The sequence below is a fragment of the Monodelphis domestica genome, chromosome 3, assembly GCF_027887165.1.
Source record: "Monodelphis domestica isolate mMonDom1 chromosome 3, mMonDom1.pri, whole genome shotgun sequence".
NCBI lineage: Eukaryota > Metazoa > Chordata > Mammalia > Didelphimorphia > Didelphidae > Monodelphis > Monodelphis domestica.
Genome location: NC_077229.1, coordinates 19,427,791 through 19,446,816, shown reverse-complemented (window position 1 = coordinate 19,446,816; position 19,026 = coordinate 19,427,791). Strand labels below are relative to the sequence as shown.

The following is a 19,026-nucleotide window of genomic DNA, read 5'->3' as shown; positions in this document are numbered from 1 at the left end:
ATAACAAAAGAATTAAAGCAAAAAAGTCTAGCACAGTGATGGCAAACCTTTTAGAGACTATGTGCTGTGCTCCACCAAGTGCCAGGTATGCCCCTCCGCTCCACACAGGGGAAGGAGGAAGCACTGTTATTGGGCTGCTTGATGGAGGGGTGGGTGAAGATGAGGAATACCCTCAGTGAATGTAGAGAGAGAGAGGGAGGGGAGTGTCCCTAGTGCTCAACCCCCCCTCCCCCCCCACTCCCCTTGGACTGCTGGGCAGAGGGGTGATTGATGTGAAAAAATGTCATCAGGCACAGTGGAGGGTGAAGAGGGGGGAGGGGAGCTGCTCTGCCCAAGTCCCTCTGCCTTTCTAGTAATGAACATGGGGTGGGGTGGGGAGGGTGAATGGTGGCTTTGTGGCCATAGAGGGTGCTCTGTATACCATTCTTTGGCACCCATGCCATAGGTTCATCATCACACGTTCATCTCCAGAGATTGAAATGACAAGCGGAAACATGAAAGACATAGTCTATATTATGCTAGATGATGCTTTCAATAGTGTGAAAAGGAAAGGGATGTGTTGAATAAAAAGTTTTTAAAGAATTGGCCACATGGAAAAGGGTATACAAAATCTCAATGAAGAAAATAATTTCTTAAAAATTAGAATTGGGCAAGTGAAAGCTAATGTCTCCATGACAAATTAAACAATTAAATAAAATCAAAAGAATGAAAATGTAGAAGAAAATGTGAAATAACTTCCTGGAAAAACAACTGGCCTGGAAAACAAATCTAGGAGAAATAATTTCAGAATTATTGGATTACCTGTGAAAGTCATCAAAAAAAAAGCCTAAGCATTATTTTGAAAAATAAATTTTAAAGGAAAACTGCCCTGATATTCTAGAAACAGAGAGTAAAATAGAAAATAAAAGAATCTACTGATCACCTCCTTAAAGAGATTCCAAGATGAAAACTCACAGAAATCAAATTCCAGGGCTCCCAGATCAAGAAGAAAATATTGCAAAAGTAGCCAGGGGGGAAAAAAAAAGACTCAAAGCCACAATCAGGATAACACAAGATGTAGCAGTTTCTGTATTAAAGAATTAAGTAAGGGGCCTTAGAATATGATATTCTAGGATTACAACCATGCATGACCTACATATAGCATAATCCTTTAGGGGAAAAAAAGGGCCATTCAATGAACAATAGGCTTTTGAGTATTTCTGATGCAAAAACCAGAGCTGAATAGAAAACCTGACTCAAGAGAAGCATAAAAAAAGGTAAACAGGAAAAAGAAACCGTAAGTGATTCAATAAGGTTAAACTGTTTACATTCCTACATAGGAAGATGATATTTGTAACTCTTTTATCATCATTAGAGTAGTTATGAGGAGTAAACATAGATACAAGATTATATAAGTGAATTGATTATTATAAGATGATATCTAAAAAATAAAAGGGATGAGAAAGAGGATGCACTGGGAGAAAGGGGAAAGGAGAGAGAGAATAAATTATCAAAAGAGCTTTTATTTTTTTTATTTTATTTTTAAAACCCTTACCTTCCGTCTTGGAGTCAATACTGTGTATTGGCTCCAAGGCAGAAGAGTGATAAGGGCTAGGCAATGGGGGTCAAGTGACTTGCCCAGGGTCACACAGCTAGGAAGTGGCTGAGGCCAGATTTGAACCTAGGACCTCCCGTCTCTAGGCCTGGTTCTCAATCCACTGAGCTACCCAGCTTCCCCCTCAAAAGAGCTTTTATAATGGAAGGAAAGATGAGGTGCTGGCAGGCTACACTGAAACCTAACTCATCAGAATTGGCTCAAAGAGGGAAGAACATACCCAACTCAAAATGAATATAGAAATCTATCTTACCCTGAAGGGAAGTAGCAAGAGAAGGAGATAAGAGAAGGGAGAGGCAGGAACAGGGGAGGTGATGCAAAACATGTATGAAGATGGCTAGGGTATGAAAGGAGAGAGTAGGATAAGTAGGGAAAATGGGACAGTGAAATACACTAATCATAAAAATGATTTTTTTTTTTTAGTTTCTCTGACAAAGGCCTATTTCTTGCACATCGGCTGCAGGAAGGATGGGGGAAGGGGAGGGAGGGAAATAATGTGATTCTTGTAACCAAGAAATAATGTTCTAATTTGACTAAATAAATTAATGCAAAATTTTTTAATTAATAAAAAAATTAAAAAAAAAATAAAGGCCAATTTCTCAAATATGTAGAGAACTCAGTCAAATGTATTAGAATACAAGTCATTCCCCAACTGATAAATGATTAGGAAATTTGCAGATGAAGAAATTAAAAACTACATTCATATAAAAATGCTCTATTATTAAAGAAATGCAAATTAAAACAACTCTGAAGTAACATTCATATCTATAAGCTTTCCATCTAAAATGATAGAAAAGGAAAATAAGAAATGTTGAAGGGCACGTGGGAAAAGTGGGGCCCTAATGCACTGTTGGTGGAATTGTGAACGGATTCAAATATTCTGGAGAGCAATTTGGAACTATGCCCAAAGGGCTCTAAAACTGCATATTCTTTGGTCCAGCAATATCACGACTAGGTTTTTATCTCAAAAAGATAAAAAACAAAAAGGAAAAGGACTCTAATGCACCAAAATATTTATAATGGCTCTTTGTGATGGTCAATATTTGTAAACTGAGGGATCAAACTGGAGAATGGCTGAACAGGCTGTGATATATGAATGTGATGGGATACTGCTGTGCTATAAGAAATGATGAGCAGGAAAGTTTCAGAAAAACCTGGGAAAACTTGTATGAACGGATGCACAGTGAAGTGGGCAGAACCAGAACACTGTGCACAACAACAACAATATTGTAGGATGATCTACTATGAATGACCTAGTTATTCTTGGCAATACAATGCTATAAAGGACTCATGATGAAAAATGCATCCACCTTCAGAGAACTGACTGACTGAATACAAATCGAAGCAGACCGTTTTCTACTTTATTCTTTTATCTTGTGTTTTCTTCCACAATATTACTGATAGAAAGGTATGTTTTGCACAACTGCACATGTATAACGTATATCAAGTTATGTGGCATCTCTGGGAAGAGGGAGGGAATTTGGAACTCAACATTTCTAAAAATTGAATGTCAAGAATTGCTATTACATAGAACCGGAAAAAAAATATTAAGAAAAAAAGATGCATCTGAAACCAAAACCTCAACTCCTGCCACTGACCTCTGGCTGACCAGTGGGCACATGTACTCACCACACTGGATGGTGGTGGGAATCTCCATCGCCCTCCTGCGTTTGTAACGAAGCTCACTGGATGGAGGCTGGCTCCAGTTGGCCGAGAGGTAGCCAAATTCATCCCAGAATTTAATGATTCCCCGCTGGGCTGGAAGGCAAAACCACCCCAAGAGCTGCTGTTAGCAGCAGCAGGGAAGAGCCCTTGGCCCCTGTGTCCTCCTCCCTGCTACTGCCTTACCAATGGCCACATCCTTCCAGTACTGGGCCAAGTGCTCGCCCATGGCTTTCAGCAGATGACGATACTCCTTGGCATCAGCAAAGTCCTGCTTGTTGTGGGTGGGCTCCAAAACCAGATAGGGGACATCCACCACCCCAACTACCCCTCCACAGGCCCTGGGAGACAGAAAGAAACAGACGCCCATTCTTCACGGATCTTGGGGTTCCCAAGAGGGTTCCAGCTGCTTCTTGGCAGATACTCACATGCCACCCTCGAGCTGTGGGCCCACCTTCTCGTACATCTTAATCAGGCGACTACAATTATAGATAAACATGCCATCCAAATCCCGCTGCTCTATGTTCACCCCAAAGACAAAGTTCAGTTCCTTAGGTTCCTTTAGGGCCCTGGAGAGAGACGAGGGAATCCATTAAAGCAGAGGTGTCGACTGAATCTGGAGACGGTTTTCAGACAACAGGAAAGGCCACTCGAGTGCTAGGCGAACCTCAGAGATCACAGATACATTTTGGGGCTTTCTGGAATGGTGGAAGGCTGCTGGAGGGGGCAAAGAGTGCCAGCACATTTCTGGAAACACTGAGACTGTTCAACCCTACAGCCCAGGCACTGTCTGCACACACAAGATCACACTTTCAGTTCAGGCGGATAAGCGTTCACTACATGCCTGCTGAATGCCCTGATCCTCTCATTACCCTCCCCGGCTTCAAGGAGCCCTCGTTTGCCAGCATGGCCACGCCGTCCACAGGTCTTCTCTGACCTAGAAGACAATTGTGGCTAGACCGCCTGACCCACCTCCCAACCCCGAAGCTATGGGCAGCAGACCCCCACCGAGTACGTGAACAATACTGAAGTGGCAGGTCTGTGGCTGTCCTAGCCATTGGCAGAGAGGCCAGAGAGCTGGATCGAGCCTCAGACACTTCCTAGCAAGTCTAACCCGTAAGCCTCAGTTTCCTGATCTGTAGAAGGGAGAGACAAAGATCACTGCCTCACTGGACTGCTTTCAGGACCTGTGAAGCACTTTGTGAGAAAACCTCAAGGGCACACGTACAGCAAGGAGCGAATGAGTCAACTGCAGGCATGCACCACCCACCTGAGCATTGAAACTGAATTACGTGGGAGGACGGTCATCCTGAGCTGCTCTCTGGCCTGGCATCCACAGACCCAGCCAGGGTCCTCCCTTTCCTGAGCCTGAGCTCCCTCGGTGCCGAGGCCGAATACATCTCCTAATCTAATCCATAAAAGGTGGCCATGTGGGGGCAAATGTCCTTGCTGAAGTCAGCGTCTGTGGAGGCCCAGAAAGCTGCCGGGACGTGCCCGGGGCTCTGCTGGGCCCAAGGCTAAAGGAGGAGCTTCGCCAGGGCCACCCCTTGCACTCACCGCTGTTTGGCTTCTCTGATGCGCTTCTTGATGTCAGCTTCCCTGCGCAAGTTAATGGCTGTGCCCTGGACCTGCCGTAAGGCCACCTAGAGGGGGGGGAGACAGGACGGCACTTCAAAAACAAAGCCCTGACTCCTGCAGATGGCACAGAGCCACTGGCTCTCAGTAGGGAAGTGGTGATCATCCTGCAAGCTTCAGCTTGTTCGGAGGCACCCATTTCAGAAGGGGCAGGAGCACCCCAGAGGAGGGGGATGAGCTAGAGCGGGGCGGGGACATCAGAGGAAGAAGAGACTGCTTTTTGGGTATCCCCAGCACTTGGCATGGAGGAGGAAGTTTCCAAAGGAGTGACCGAGAAAACCCAGGAGGCTGCCTTTGAGGCAACTAGCATCCGAGGGGTTGGTTTTGTGAGAGGAGGCCGATTCCGCTCGGCCCCAGAACTATGGGCCCAAGTTCTAAGGAACCTGATCTGAAGTCAGTAAAGAAGCCTTCTCGGCAATGGTGCCATGCCCAGGGGCCCCTGCTTCTGGGAGGAGGGAGGGCCACCCTCAGCCCTGGAGAGGACAGTGGAAGGGGGTTCTCCTAACCCTAAGCCTGGGTCACAGGCCCCTCAGAATCAGTCATACTCAAAACCTGTCTTCTGGGGCAAGGATCCAAGATGGGAGGTGGATAATCCCGTGCACAGTGTCTGCCACCAGCCCCGGGAGCTTACCCTGGACTCCCGGGTGAGGTCTCCTCCGAGTCTTAGTTCTAATGCTCGGGCTTTGTTCTCGGCCTCTCGAGCCTTGTCTTCCGCTGAAACCAAACAAAGCCACACTGAGGCATGTGGGAAGGAACTGGGAGGGCAGCCCTTGGTAAAGGAGAAGGGGATGGGGTGGCTCGAGAATGTGGCATCTGTGAATTGCAACCCTTTGGTCCAAGAGACAGCCAATGTCTTAATTCCCCATCTGACCGTGGGCCTCTATTCCCTCCTCCATATAATGGGGCCGGGGATGACAAATCCATAGCCTCTCTCCCTTTTCCCCATAGCAGATGGTGAAGGTGCTTAGCCTGCAAGGCGAGGATGGAGAGCTGGCTTCAGGACCAAGAGATCAAGCATGTGGGAGAGAAACCGGGTCCTTCACCAGGGAAGCTAAAGGCCCGCCATCGAGCTTTAGAACGAACAGAAGGGCCAGCCTTGTCCCTAGAGCAGTTTTAGAAGGGGGAACCTTGCCGAGGGGACACGGGGTTAGCCTGGAGGCCAGATGGGAAAGGGCCCACAGGAGCAGGCCCACAGGAGCAGGGCAGCCGGGCTCCCATTACCTATTCGGGCCACGTGCTCTGCTTTCTTCACCTCCTGTTCGGCCCTTGTCTTGAAGCGGTTGGAGGTGTACTTGTACATCCTGCAACAAGAGAACGAGCCAAGTCCTCCAGGAAAAAGGCATCGTCCCAAGAGAGGTAGCCGCCAGCCCCTACCAATTCCCACAAAGCCAAGACTACCCCTCAACAGGGAAGGGAGCACCCCTGCCCCTCTGGACGTGTGTGGGGCCAGCGATCCCAGGGCACAAACAAGTCCCACCAACAGAGCTGGGGATCTGCTCTTGGCCTCCTGTCATGATGCCCAAAGAAGAGCTCTGCCTTCCAGGTCCCAAATAAGAGCTCTCTGTGGTGTGGGGGCTCAGCCTCCCCGCCTGGTGGGCCCACCTGTCCAGGTGCAGGCACACGTGGCAGTGGCCAGGTTCTGGGCCCCTCTTCCCTTTGACAGAACAAGGGGGCACAGTAGACAGCACCCACCTCTGCCTCCTGGGAGACCTAGGACAAGGTAGGGCTTCCTCCTCAGTATTCAGCCACAGGGCATCTTCAGATCTGGGGCTCTGAGGCCTACCTGGGCTTGTACAAACAGCAGGAGAGTCTCTTGGTCTGCACCTTGTGGCCATGGATGAAGATCCTCATTCTGGGGTCGATGTACAAGACGGCGGCATAGGCACGGAAAGAGCGGCGCTCAGGCTTCCTGCAGAGAGGAGGGCCGGGTCCTAGCTTGTCCTCTGCCTGGCGAGTCTGCCCACCCCCCACGAGTCCTAATGCTGACCCGGAAACTACTGCACCACTAACTGCCCCACAGGGGCCCTGATCAAGCAAGTCCTCTCTCCTACACCCTCCTCTGACCAATGAAGGACTTGGCTGAGAGCCGGCTGTAAGGGAGCAGCCAAGGGTAAGGGGAGAGGCCTGCCTGGCTCTCTCTGAAATGTACTTTCCTCTAGAAAATGGGGGGATCCTCCTTTTCTGCCTGTGCATCACATGGAGGGAGGGAGGGAGAAGGGGCCTCTCTACACAGCTATGCCAGCACGGGCATGCAGCCCAAGGGCCTGTGCCCAGCTGGTGCAGAGGTGCCCGAGCCAGCATCCGCACCCCCAACCCAACCTGTCTGTACTCACGTGCCCTCAGGGGATGTCTCTGCCATCTGGATGTCCCGGGGGTCCGACATAATGTCTAGCTCAGGCTCGCCATTGTCTGTGAGTTTGAGGTTAAAGATGATAACCAGCGTGCCTAGGAGCAGACATCAGAGGTCATTCAGGTCCTTGTCGCCCATCGTTCCTCTCCCCCACCCCCTGCAGGTGATGAGACAGGCCTGGCCATGCCCATCCTTGTGGGGAGGGCCCCCCTTACCTGAATCCCCAGAGATCTTCTTAAATTGATCCATTACTTGCTGCTCAGATTTGAAGGGTGAATACTTGTAGATGAGCTCGATCTCGGTGGAAAACTTGTCCATATTTTCTGTGATGGGCAGGCGAGTCCGGGCATTCCAGGTGGGCAGTGGGACAATCACCTGGACACAAGAGGGGAGGGACACGGCCCTTCAACATTGACAAGAGCTGGGCTGGGGGCAGAGGAGGGGACCCTCCGTGGTGGGACCCACACTGACAAGGCATCTCCGCCCTGGCTCATTTGGAGTCTAAGAGAGCAGGATCTTTTCACGGAACACTGAGAAAGCAGAGGGACTAGGAAGAGCCCTCATTCCAGACTAGAGGGTGCAAAGCTCTGGAGCCCCCCCAAGAAGTGGAGGGTTCTCCAGTTTGACTGCATCTCCTCAGCCATATATCCCCACCCTCACAGAGGCCCTCCAGCCTCACTCTGAAGCTCTCCCGTGACAGGGAGCTTGTCGTCTCCCTTGAAGCAGCTACAGAAGCTAAGAAACCAAAGCACAAAGCTGTGGTCAGGCTCCATGGCACCTGCGGGTTGGCCACAGGGACAAAGAACCAAAAGCTTCATGTTCTGAAAATGTCAGCCTTGGAAAGACCTAGAACCAGGCGGCTGCTCCAGGTATCCTCTCATGGACACCCTGTTTAGGAGTCAGTGCCAGGCTCCCTCTGGGGCATACAGAAAAGCTACAAGAAGATGGGCACTCTCCCAGGGTCCATCTGGGCACAAGGCAGAGGGCTCTCCCCATCGCATTTCTCCTGGTGCCCACCAGGCCTCATCCTCTCTCTAAAGCACTAGTCCTCCTAACCATTCTACCGAAGCAAAGAGTCCTAGAGGGGGGCAGTGCTTCCCCCAAACCCCACAGGCAGGGGCTGGGAAAGGGTCAGTGTGTCAGAGAAGCCTGGCATGCAGGCCGGGCCCGCCGAGTGTGAAGGAGCTCCCTGAAGCCAAACAGCAACCTGCCTACCTCGTCAATGCCTTCTTCCTCGTGAAATGTCCGAGACAAGAAGAGGCAGGTCATGGTGTCGTCCTTCTTGGTGAAGAGGATAAAATCCTTCCCAATACGCATGGACCCCCTGGAGAAGAAACAAAACAGTGCTCTTTGGACATGGAAAGGGGGTCTCTGATTGAAGAATCCCATTCTCTCTCCTGGGAGTCCTGGAGCACTTGGGGGAGAACACTGGGTGACTGAGCTCTGCAGTCACCCAAGCCAGGTTGTGTTCTAGTTCCAAGGCTGGGGTCTCTGCTTCTCAGAGGAAGCCAGACAGAGCCTGCTCACCCCCACCTGGGGGAGGCCTTCATCTAGCGCTTACCTGGCAAGTTCCATCCCTTCTTTTTAACCCATCACCTCTTTTTCCCCATCTACTCTGTGGCTTTTCCTGGGAAATGCTCTCTGGGAGCACAGGGGGCTCCCACATACCCCTAGGAGCACCGTCTCCCCAGAGCGAGCTAACAAGCATTTCTTTGGCCCCCACTCAGCATGGGGATACAAAGGCAGGAGTGCCAGGAAAAAGCTAAAATCCAGTCCCTGCTCTCTAGTCTGGGAAATGACCTGTCCACAAAGGGCCACCTGAAGAGGAGGGAGGTGGGGTTGGGGGTACCGGCATCTACTGGGCCCAACTCTGGCCACAGACGCACCCCTTGTACATCTCTGGGCCTAGCTATCTCATGCCAACCCCCTCAAAGTGCCAGGTGACCCCGGGGCCTCACCTCCTCCCCCCTGCAAGCACGGTGGGGCAGAAGCTCCCTGAGGGCAAGGGCTTCTTAACAAATGTGCTCTGAGCTCAGGAAGGTCACAACACTTGGTTCCAGGCCCTCCCACACCCCACGGCAGTCACTTTCCGTCTGGAGGAGCCTCCAAAGTTTTCAAATGTTCCATCATGGCTGGAAAACAAATGATAGACTGCCCCTGTCAGGACAATCCGCCCTCTTTGTCCCTAAAGACATCGAGTGTCTGCTCCCCTCACCTGGTTTGCCAGATGTCCCCCCATGGTGATCCTTCCCTCCTTCTCTACAATTCCCTCTCATGTCCTCACCATGGTGGTAATGGGTGGGTGGGGTGCACTCAGGGGAAGAGGCCCAAGGGGCATCCCCCTGGCACAGGCTTGGTGATGGAGACAGCTGGCCCTGCTGGCCAGACTCAGTTGAGAGAATGGGTGGGGAAGCCCCCAGAGAAGGGGCAGCTCTCTAAAATGAAAGAAGCCAGGCTTCCGCCTCCCCCTCACCAGGGAGGCCATCAGGGTCCCTCCTCTGTCCCCGGAATCCTCAGCAGGCCCACCAACAGGAGGGTGCACATGTGGGGAGCCCCTGGAGGGCTCCCCTCTCTTCTCTCCATTCACACAGCCACCCCCTGCTCACCTCACCACCTCTCACCTGGCCTGAACAGAAAATGGCCTGGGGCTCAGCGGGCTTCCCTGCCTCAGTCCTGGCTCACTCCAAACAGGTGCACATGATTTCACTAACGAGCGGGTCACTCCTCATTAAGTATCAGCGGCTCCCTATTGCTGCTAGGATCAAACACAGACTCCTCTGTGTAGCTTCCAAAGCCCACACACGACTTTAAACATCAGTTTATACAATAGTTTAAGCTGGCCTTCTTCCTCCTCCTCCTCCTCCTCCTCACACATGGCCCACATGTGCCTAGAGAATGTCCTTTGGGAAAAGGTGGGCTTCTTCCCTCTCACGCCTTTCTCAGACCCCCACCCCCTCTGTGAGCTTCAGTGTTACAAAGGGAAAGAAGGGATGAGTCAAGAGTTATCGATAGTCTCCTGGGTATCTTTGGGAGGAAGGGGACACTAAAAATACGATCTGGGATTCTTGCCAAGGAAGCCAAGAAAAACCGAGTTCCCCAGATACCTTTACAGACAGAAGTAGGCCTCAACCATCTAACAACCTGCCAAATATCCAATCTATTTACAATAGTCCCAACGAGGGGACAAAGCGATCATCACCCCCACCCCCAACCCTGTGCTGGTGGAGACACAAACATCCAGATCCTAAGTTGGAGGCCGGGCTTGAGCCCAGAGCTCTCCCCACTGGGCACACGCTGGCCGACATAAGCTAAGGAAAGCGTCTGCATGTTCCAGATCTTTCTGGGTCTTTAAGATTCCTGTTGTCTAAGTGAACCTGCAGATGGATGACCTTCCTGGAGAGGCCACCTACGAGCTGGGGTCTTTCCAAAGCCAGCCAATGTGGCACACCCGCTGGCAGTGCCTCGGTCACTGGGTGAGAAGCAAAGGGCACGCTACCGTCAGGGCTGTTCACCCCTCTCCTGGGGGCCGGGGGGGCTTCCTGAACATCAGCTCAGGACAGCAGACAAGCATCACGGTGACTTAAGCCCCAACAGAGCCCCGTACAAAGCAGGCACAACAGCCAATGACCCTTCCTGGGCGGGCGGGCGGGCAATGGGACCTTCTGAGCAACACCCTCCTCCTCCCTCGCTGCCCAAGGTGCTGGCATCATGCAAACTCTTTGGGGATGCTGAACTGCACTTACCCTTCATAAGGTTTTTCTTGGCAAATTACTGGGATTTGTCTTTCTTTTGCCCTAACTTGGCAATAACCTTTCCGGGTTCCTGGCTGGGTGAGACCTTATCAAATGATCCAGCCTAGCTTGTTTCCCCTTAATTTACAAGGGAAAAAAAATAAAAGTGCAGTGAAGCGTCTGCCTCTCTAACAAGCAAAGGGTCTAGAATGCAAGTCTTTTGACTCCTGCTGCCTCCATCATGTATTCAATTTAGCCATCGTCCTTTGGTGGAAAGGTGCCAAAAGCTGGACATGAAATCTGGCATCCAACAGTGGGGCAGAACTCCCTGCTTTTCCTCATTTGGACAGCTCATTACCCAACCTTTTATAAGTGCAAGAGAGAATTCAAATATGATGTCTGAGAAAGAGGAAATGACTGACTGGGTCGAGATCAGGGAAGCCCCTCCATGGAGGAAGGCAGCTTGGCTGGGTGTTCCAGAACAAACAGATAAAGAGGGAACAGCAGAGGGAAGAGCGGGAGGAAAGGCCCAAAGGCTTGAGCATCAGGTCTTGTCATGACAAGGACATTGGATCCAGCTCCAACCCCTCCTGGGAAGGTTCCCCTGAGCCTCAGCCACCTCTTTCCACCATAAGAAAGAGCTAAAAGGCCTGTCTGGCTCCCAGGGACACCATTTGTTATCAGTGGTAAGGGGCTCCAGGTGAATGTCCCATGATGCTAGGGACAAGGATGATGATGGGGATGAGGACTGACAATCACACTGAGGAGGAGGACCGTGACAACGGTGCTGGCAATGACACCCTTTCCAATCCAGTCCTTTGCTATTCATCGGCTTTCTTGCAGACCTGCACGGATGCAGCCTCCGCTGACATGTTCACTGTTAGCCTCTTGGCCCCTGAAGCCCCCTCTCCAGAGGGGGCAGTCTCTGTGCAGCATCTGGAGTCCTCTCCTCGGCCCCACCTTCCTTTCCTCCCTCCTCACACATCCCCCTCCTCCCAGCCCTTTGAGGTCCACTTCCATTTCCCATTCCTGTATCTTTGCACTGATGCCCCCACACTCGGAATTCCCTCCCTCCTGATTTCTCTTGTCAAACCGCAGGCATCTTCTGAAATTCTGAGCAAACCACACTGTCCAAGACGTTTTTTCCCTATTTCCCAGCTGCCAGTGTCCCACAGCCTCCAAAAAGCTGCCCCTGTATTCACTGCACACACTTATCTGGACTCAGAGCTACAAGAGACCTTAGAGGGCATCTACGGCAACTCTTCTCATTTTCTAGGTGAGACGCTGAGGCCCTGAGTGGGCGAGTGACCTGCCTATGAAGTGTGGGAGGCAGGGCATGAACATGTGTCTTCCTGATTAGAAGTCGGGAGCCCTAGTCACCACACCAAGCCGCCTCCCCATAAACATCACTTCTTAGACCGAGGATGGTCTCATTCCGTATACCCAGGGTTGGGCTGCCCTGGCTCAAACAGCGCTGAACTTCGGCTGATGACTGCTCCTGCTTCTGCCCTCTAGGATTCAGGCCAATAACAAGTGTAATGCCGATTCCCAGGGACCGTCCTTCCAAAAGCTCTCACCCCTGGACCCCCAGCTTCTGCATAAACCCTGCTGGAGTACTGCCCGGCTTGGGTACCCTCTTGCTAAGATGAGGTGTCCAGAAGAGCATTCCACCGGCTTACCAATGCACAAGTAGCCCCACTCTCCCACATTTGGTGAAGTAACTACATCTGCTCTCCCTAACCCACAGCAATCCAAACATTCCACGAAATGTCCTTGAACCACTGCAGGAGGAGGGGAAAGACCAAAGATGCTGTCTTCCCATTTAGAGCCAGTGCTCCTCTTGCCAGTCTCCCAAAGGAGCACCCCAACTAGATGGCAAGCTCTGGGGGGCAGGAGTCATCACGGCTTCCTTTCTCTGGGTCACTCCCTACACCCAACCTGTGGGCACAGCGCCCTTCAGCGCAGCTCCTTCTTCAGGACAAAGATGCCCCACTGCCATGCTATGGCAGGTCTGAGAACCAGACTGGGGTTTCCATCTGCATCAACTCTGGCTCCTAAATCCTCTGATTCTGCCCAAAGGCATGTGCAGCTGGAAGTGAGCATTTCAGAAATAGAAATCTCTCTCCTGAGGCTGCACGGAGCCAGAACAGCATGTCCCAAACCCCAAACAAACTGGAGCCTAGAGCTTGAGAAGGGAAACCAGCCAGCAAGGACAAGGGTGCTCTCTGGGGTCAGTAAGCCTAGGGGTTCCTGGCTGCCGGCAGGGAGTGTCCTAGTAGCATCAGCCCCATCTCAGCACCTCAAGGATTACCCTGCTAGTTCTTGTCCCTGTAGGCCTATCTTCCCCATATCGTTGTGGATCATGGGCCTGCCATCTGCCATGCCCTGTGAACTGCTGTGGCTCCATCAGTGCCCTGAGATTGGCTTTGTAGTGAGCCTCCTCAGTGTTAGCTAGGATGGTCCTCTGACAAGACTGCTGCTAGCATCACACTCAATACTTTTCATGTGGGCAGGACTGTCATGAGGGGCCTGTAGTCTTCAGCAGATCCCCGAGAACCCCCAAAAGGCATTGAAGTACCTGTCCAGGGCGGTGATGCTGCAGCAGTGGTAACAATGAGGGATTCTTCAAAGGGGAAAAGGACAACTACCCATCCAGGGCCGTGATTCACCTTGGGAGTGTTAGAATTGAAGAAAAGCAGACACAGCCCCCCAACAACTGGTTTAAAAGAAAACCACAACCTTTTCCTTCTGTCTTAGAATCAATGATAAGTATCAGTTCCAAGGCAGAAGAGCAGTAAAGGCTAGGCATTGAGGGTTAAGTGAACTGCCCAGGGTCACCCCAGCTAGGAAGTGTCACCCTTGAATCCAGGACCTCCCATTTCTGGGTCTGGCTCTCTATCCACTGAGCCACCTAGCCACTACACCCCTCAACAACTGGTTTGAAAAGAAACCTACTTTCAACAACTTCCTAACTCTCAAGAACTTTACAGGACCCCCCAATAGCTTCCTAGTAAAGCCATCTGGTTTTGTCTGAATTATCTCCTACTCCAAAGGTGGGCAAAAGGAATCATTAATAAGCTGTAGAATTTAGTGACAGTGGAGGATGATGGGGGCAGCTGGGAGTGGGGAGGAGACAAAGGACACTGAAGTCTCTCTCATGGAACTCAACAGCACTGAGAGGTCTCTGAGCTGAGCTGAATCTCAGACAGACTGCCCCAACACTTACGATTTCAAGCCGTTTCCGTACTGCCCGATCTGAGTGGATTCAGGGGTCCGCTTGGCTGATTTCCCAAACTGTATCACACTGGCAGCATCACCTAAAACATGAAACATTGGAAGAGTTGGAAGGGGATGCTGAAAGCCTGACTGCCAGCACCAGGATCCCGGAGCATCCCGACATGCCCGCACACTGAGCTGGATCAAAGAGGAAACGATAGGGACAACCACCCTTGGGGTGAAGGTGAGCCAGTCAGGGAGCTGTGCCGGAAAACTATCTGGGATGTTCCAGCCAGCAGGTGCGACATGCACCATGACAGCGAAGGCCTAGGGGCACACTGGGGGCCTGCGCTCCCTCCTGGGACCAAGTTTAGTGAGGCATTCATTGATAAGCTGCAAAGTATCCAAAGATGGGCAATCACAGCCTTGGGAGTGGGGACTTCAGCAAGACTCTGGACGGAGAATACCTGTGTGTATGTTGGGCTTCTTGAGCAGGCAGGATAACGACAAAGGAGAGTTGGGGAGGAGGCGCTATAAAGCAGCAAGTGGGACAAAAGGGGGAATAGGCTGCCCCATCTGACAAGCACTTGTGGGGGATGGCTCAGAGTGGGTCAGGATTTGAGCTGATCTGGGAGCCTCCGAGGGCCCATCCAGTTGGGCCATTCTAAGTCTGTAGTGCTCTCTTTTACTCTTGGCACCTAAATCGAGGGCCAGAGAATTGTAAAGCATGAAAACCTAGGGACCCTCTCCTCCCAGAGAGCAGCATTGAGATTGACCATAGAAGACTCTTTCAAAGTCTACCACGTGTGACCCAGGGCTCCGTGTTCCCCTGTATAAAGCAGTCCTGGCTCCTTTCTCTCAGGTATGCTGGGACCTCCTGCTGGAAGGAGGAAGCCCTAGCTCAGAAAGGTCAAGGGACTGCCCCCAGAATCACAGAGAACTGGAGAGAGATGGGCCCGTTTTTAGACAGAAGTTCCGGCTGACTGTAATGCCACAGCAAACACAACTGCCTCACGGATTCTGGAAGTCCTCTCCTTGACCTGCAAACAAGGCCTTGAGGTTCCACGTGGAGTTATGAATGGCAAATTCCAAAAACAGTCACTCCCACTTAGCACCCCTCTGACAGCAGGTGACCAAGGTTGGTGAAGGCCACTCTGCAAGAAGCAACCTTGATGAGCCCAGTATTGTTTGAGGAGAACCTTTCTAGATCCTAGCTTCTGTCCAGGTAGGACAGTCCTTTAGGAGAGATAATCTGAGTTTCATTACCTTGGATGGGGAGAAAAAGACTTTTCTTTATTTTCACTGCCATTTGGCTTCCTTTGTAATCATGTCTGTGTGTCCTAGTTTATGCATCAAAAGACATGATTTTGAAAGCAGTTTCATAGGCCTAAAATTAGGAGACCTGGGTACAAATCTGGCTTCCGATGCTTCCTTGCTATGTGACCTTGGACCAGTCACTTAACCCTAATTGCCTAGCCATTACCCCTCTTCTGTCTTAATATGTGATACCTAATATTGATTCTAAGACAAGGGTTTAAGCAAAAGAGATGACTGTGGTTCTGTTCCCAAGTGGACCCCTGAATCCCATGGGAGCAGAGTTTTGTGAAAGGGTTATCCCTTTCCCAGCACCCCTGCCAAGACACTTACTTGGATCCATTCCTGCGCCATCATCCAGAAAACAGAGCATGAACCCTCCCTGCAGGTTCTCCCGGTGCTCTGTGAAGAAGCATCAGAAGACAGTCAGTGGTCAGTGGGTGGCAGTGTGAGGGAACAAACCAAGCTGCAAGTCCCAGCAGTCCCAGAGGCTCACAGGAGCTCTGGAGGGGAAGTCCTCACCAGGATTCTTAACCTTTTTTCAGTCTAGGCAATGTCTCACTGACCTTGATGTCAGACTCAGAGAAGGAAGGAACCTCAGAGGGCATCTGGACCAGTCCAACCCCACCCCAGAAACTTGAATGGCCTCTGCAAGACGACCTCTTGAAATGCCACTCTGAACTAGCTCTCATCAGGACCATCTCTTTCTAGCATCAGGCAGAAATCAGGTCTGTGGCAGCTTTAAACCACAGATCCAATTTGTCTTCTTCCACTTCTCCTTGACAAGCTTCCATATTTGAGGCCAACGACCCCCTGAACTTGGCAAGTCTTCCCCTTCCCAGACTAAAGAGCATGTACCTGGTATGACAGGGTTTCTATTTCCCTATAATCTGGCTGAGTTCAAATGGTAGCTTTGCTACATCCTGGATGGTAGATTGGGATGTCCTGGAATGTGTGTGCATGTGTAAAGACACAGAGACCTCCTCCTAGAGCTGTCCAGCCTAATTCCCTGTCCTCCACATATCATGAGGAAACTCAAGCCTAGTCCAAGCCAGACTAGAACTCAGATGTAGGCTCCCAAATGATCCCATAACAGATTCCAGGCATCCATGGCCTGCTTTTGGAAGGCTAGGGGGGTGGAGAGGAGTAGCTGGACAACTCTTAGAAATCTAAGTCAGATCAGGAAGCAACATAAGAAAGGCCTCAAATTTCTTTCCCAAAGCAGTGTACTGTGAATTTAAAAACTACTCCACCCTACTCAGACATACTTTAGAAGATTTGATTTAGCTATCCCCTGGTTGTAACAATGAAAACACTCTCTTCAACAGAATCAGCAATGTCTTGTAGTACTTTACATTACTCCACCCTACTTAGACATACTTTAGGGGAAGATAAAGTTGTAATCTCCTGATTGAACAATGAAGATACTTAGTTCTCATCTTATAGTGAAGCTAGAACAAAGCTAAGCTAAGTCTATTTTTAGATCTAATAGGAAAAGATGTTAAGTACCTATAAAGGTTAAATTAATGACAAAGAAGTCAAGTAACTAACAAAAGGTGAACTTAACAAAGAAGTGTGAAGTAGCTCAAAAGATATCATCTAATCAGAGAAGGTGAGAACTAAAAAGTGGACAGTCCTGGAGAAAATCTAACCAAAGAAGGTGAGAACTAAAGAATGGGCAGTCCTGGAGAAAAGCATCTGCTGTGATTGGTAGATGTGAAAATTTAGAGGAGGAGACACAAGAGTGAAAGGTCTATAAAAGAGGATGAAAAGTTCAGTGTGGGACATTCAGACTTTTAGAGATTCGGAGTTACGGGCAGTTCAATCCTGGAACTCAGCCTGGAGGAGCTCACTCAGATTCCTTAAAACAGTCTCATGGTGAGTGATAAGACTGATTCCTTTTCCCTTAGGCTCAGGGAGGCCACTTTGGCCAAGGCCTTTAACTGCTGCCTGGCTCAGCCTGAGCTGGAGCAGTTTAAATTGACTCTTTCCTCTCTCTCTCTTCTCCTTAATTCCTTCTCTCTATATTAATTAAAATCACCATAATTTCCAGCTGACTTGGGTATTTTATTATTTGGGATTCTCCCTGCCAACCAATTAATTTAGATTTTAAGTCAAAACACTAAAATTATCCTTACAGTACTTATTGAGGAAAAAAAAATACGTGAGGCCCAAAGTAAGCCACAGAGTCACAGATTTAGAGGTAAGAACTTTAGAGATCATGAATCTTACTGTATGTCTTTTCTAGAGGAGCGATGCTGGTGAGAGCAAGGGTTGCCGGTTTAGGGAGTGTGGATGGAGCATTTCCCCAGGTAAGAGTCAATGGGGTCCTGGAGGCCAGCCCCTTTAAAAGGAGAGCTCCTAGCCCAGTCCCAAGTAGTAATCAAATGAACATTTCCTCAGAGGGCTAGTTAATGGACTTCTCAGGCCCAAATACACTCTATAGTCCAGTCATATGATTCTATACATCATTCCTCACTCATAATGCTTTTATCTCCAGTCTCTATGCCTTTGCATTCTGGCGGTGCTCCATGACTAGAGCATGCCCCCATCTCACCTCCACCTCTTAGAATCTTTGGTTTGCCTTGAAACTCAGCTTAAATACAGTCTCCTACAAGGGCCCCTTCCCTGTCCTCTAGCTATGATTGTCTTTCTCCTCTAAAGGGCCCTTCCATCTACTCAAATTATCTAGTATGGATACTTATTTCTATGGCTGTCTCCCCACGAAATGATGAGCTCCTAAAAGCAGAGATCTTTTTCTTTGTGTCTGGTGTTCAGGACAGTGCTTGGTACAAAGTGCTTATATAAATGCTTGACAATTGTATTAATGATTGCCCATTCATCTATGTATGGGCTTCCTTACTTTCCATGAAAAGTTCCATGGCTTCTCTGGGTTCTGGGTGATTTCCCTATGGGCCTGGTAGGAGGGCAGTATGGGGCTGAAGGTGTATGGACATAAGCCTGGGAAGCTGGGCATCTCAAATGCACACAACAGGATTTATATTTCAGATCTCAGGATGACCTCTTTGCCACAGGCACTCCCTTTACTGGCCTTGATCCTAGAATCCTGTCCTGTTCTCAACACTCCCCCAACATAGCCATGAAGGATTTCCTCTGGGTCTTGTTGGTTTTACAAGTTTCCCCATCTGTAACTTCTACTTTTGTAACGTAACCAGTCAGCCTCCACTTATGGACATTGATTTCCTTAATGAGATCCTTCATCTTGCTTCTTGAATCCTGGTCTGGTGCAGCCTGCTCATACCCACTATGAGCTTCTCTAGCACCATTCTGCTCTCCTTTAAGACTGAATTAATCCATTTGTGACCCTAGTGCATTGCCAAGACAACTATGGGTTGAAAAGCGGGTTTTTCGTGCTGAAAGCCACTTAGGATGATTAAAAGCACTGCCCAATTCTCCAAATACAATCCAACCCACTCTGGTCATTCAACTGCTCATCAATCTGGACAAGAGAGACTTTCACACATTTAATTTTTCTCAAGTGGATGGTTAGATCAATTACTTTT

The 19,026-nt window shown here is 49.8% G+C and overlaps 1 protein-coding gene across 6 annotated transcripts in view; it reads right to left on the bottom strand.

The window, feature by feature from the left end:
• Positions 1 to 19,026, bottom strand: part of MORC2 (MORC family CW-type zinc finger 2) — a 66,451-nt gene that overhangs the window by 14,891 nt on the left and 32,534 nt on the right. For 5 of the 6 annotated variants that reach the window (XM_056821475.1, XM_056821472.1, XM_056821474.1 and 2 more), the window contains exons 4-15: positions 15,836 to 15,904; positions 14,199 to 14,289; positions 8,457 to 8,565; positions 7,457 to 7,616; positions 7,225 to 7,336; positions 6,675 to 6,800; positions 6,113 to 6,192; positions 5,523 to 5,605; positions 4,814 to 4,899; positions 3,685 to 3,825; positions 3,443 to 3,597; positions 3,224 to 3,352 (exon numbers count right to left, since the gene is read on the bottom strand). In XM_056821475.1, the coding sequence (XP_056677453.1) occupies positions 3,224 to 3,352; positions 3,443 to 3,597; positions 3,685 to 3,825; positions 4,814 to 4,899; positions 5,523 to 5,605; positions 6,113 to 6,192; positions 6,675 to 6,800; positions 7,225 to 7,336; positions 7,457 to 7,616; positions 8,457 to 8,565; positions 14,199 to 14,289; positions 15,836 to 15,875 (1,312 nt within the window). In that variant the 5' untranslated portion in view covers positions 15,876 to 15,904. Of the gene's footprint in view, positions 1 to 3,223; positions 3,353 to 3,442; positions 3,598 to 3,684; positions 3,826 to 4,813; positions 4,900 to 5,522; positions 5,606 to 6,112; positions 6,193 to 6,674; positions 6,801 to 7,224; positions 7,337 to 7,456; positions 7,617 to 8,456; positions 8,566 to 9,862; positions 9,994 to 14,198; positions 14,290 to 15,835; positions 15,905 to 19,026 lie in introns of those variants that run through there. The other variant, XM_056821477.1, reaches the window with a different exon arrangement.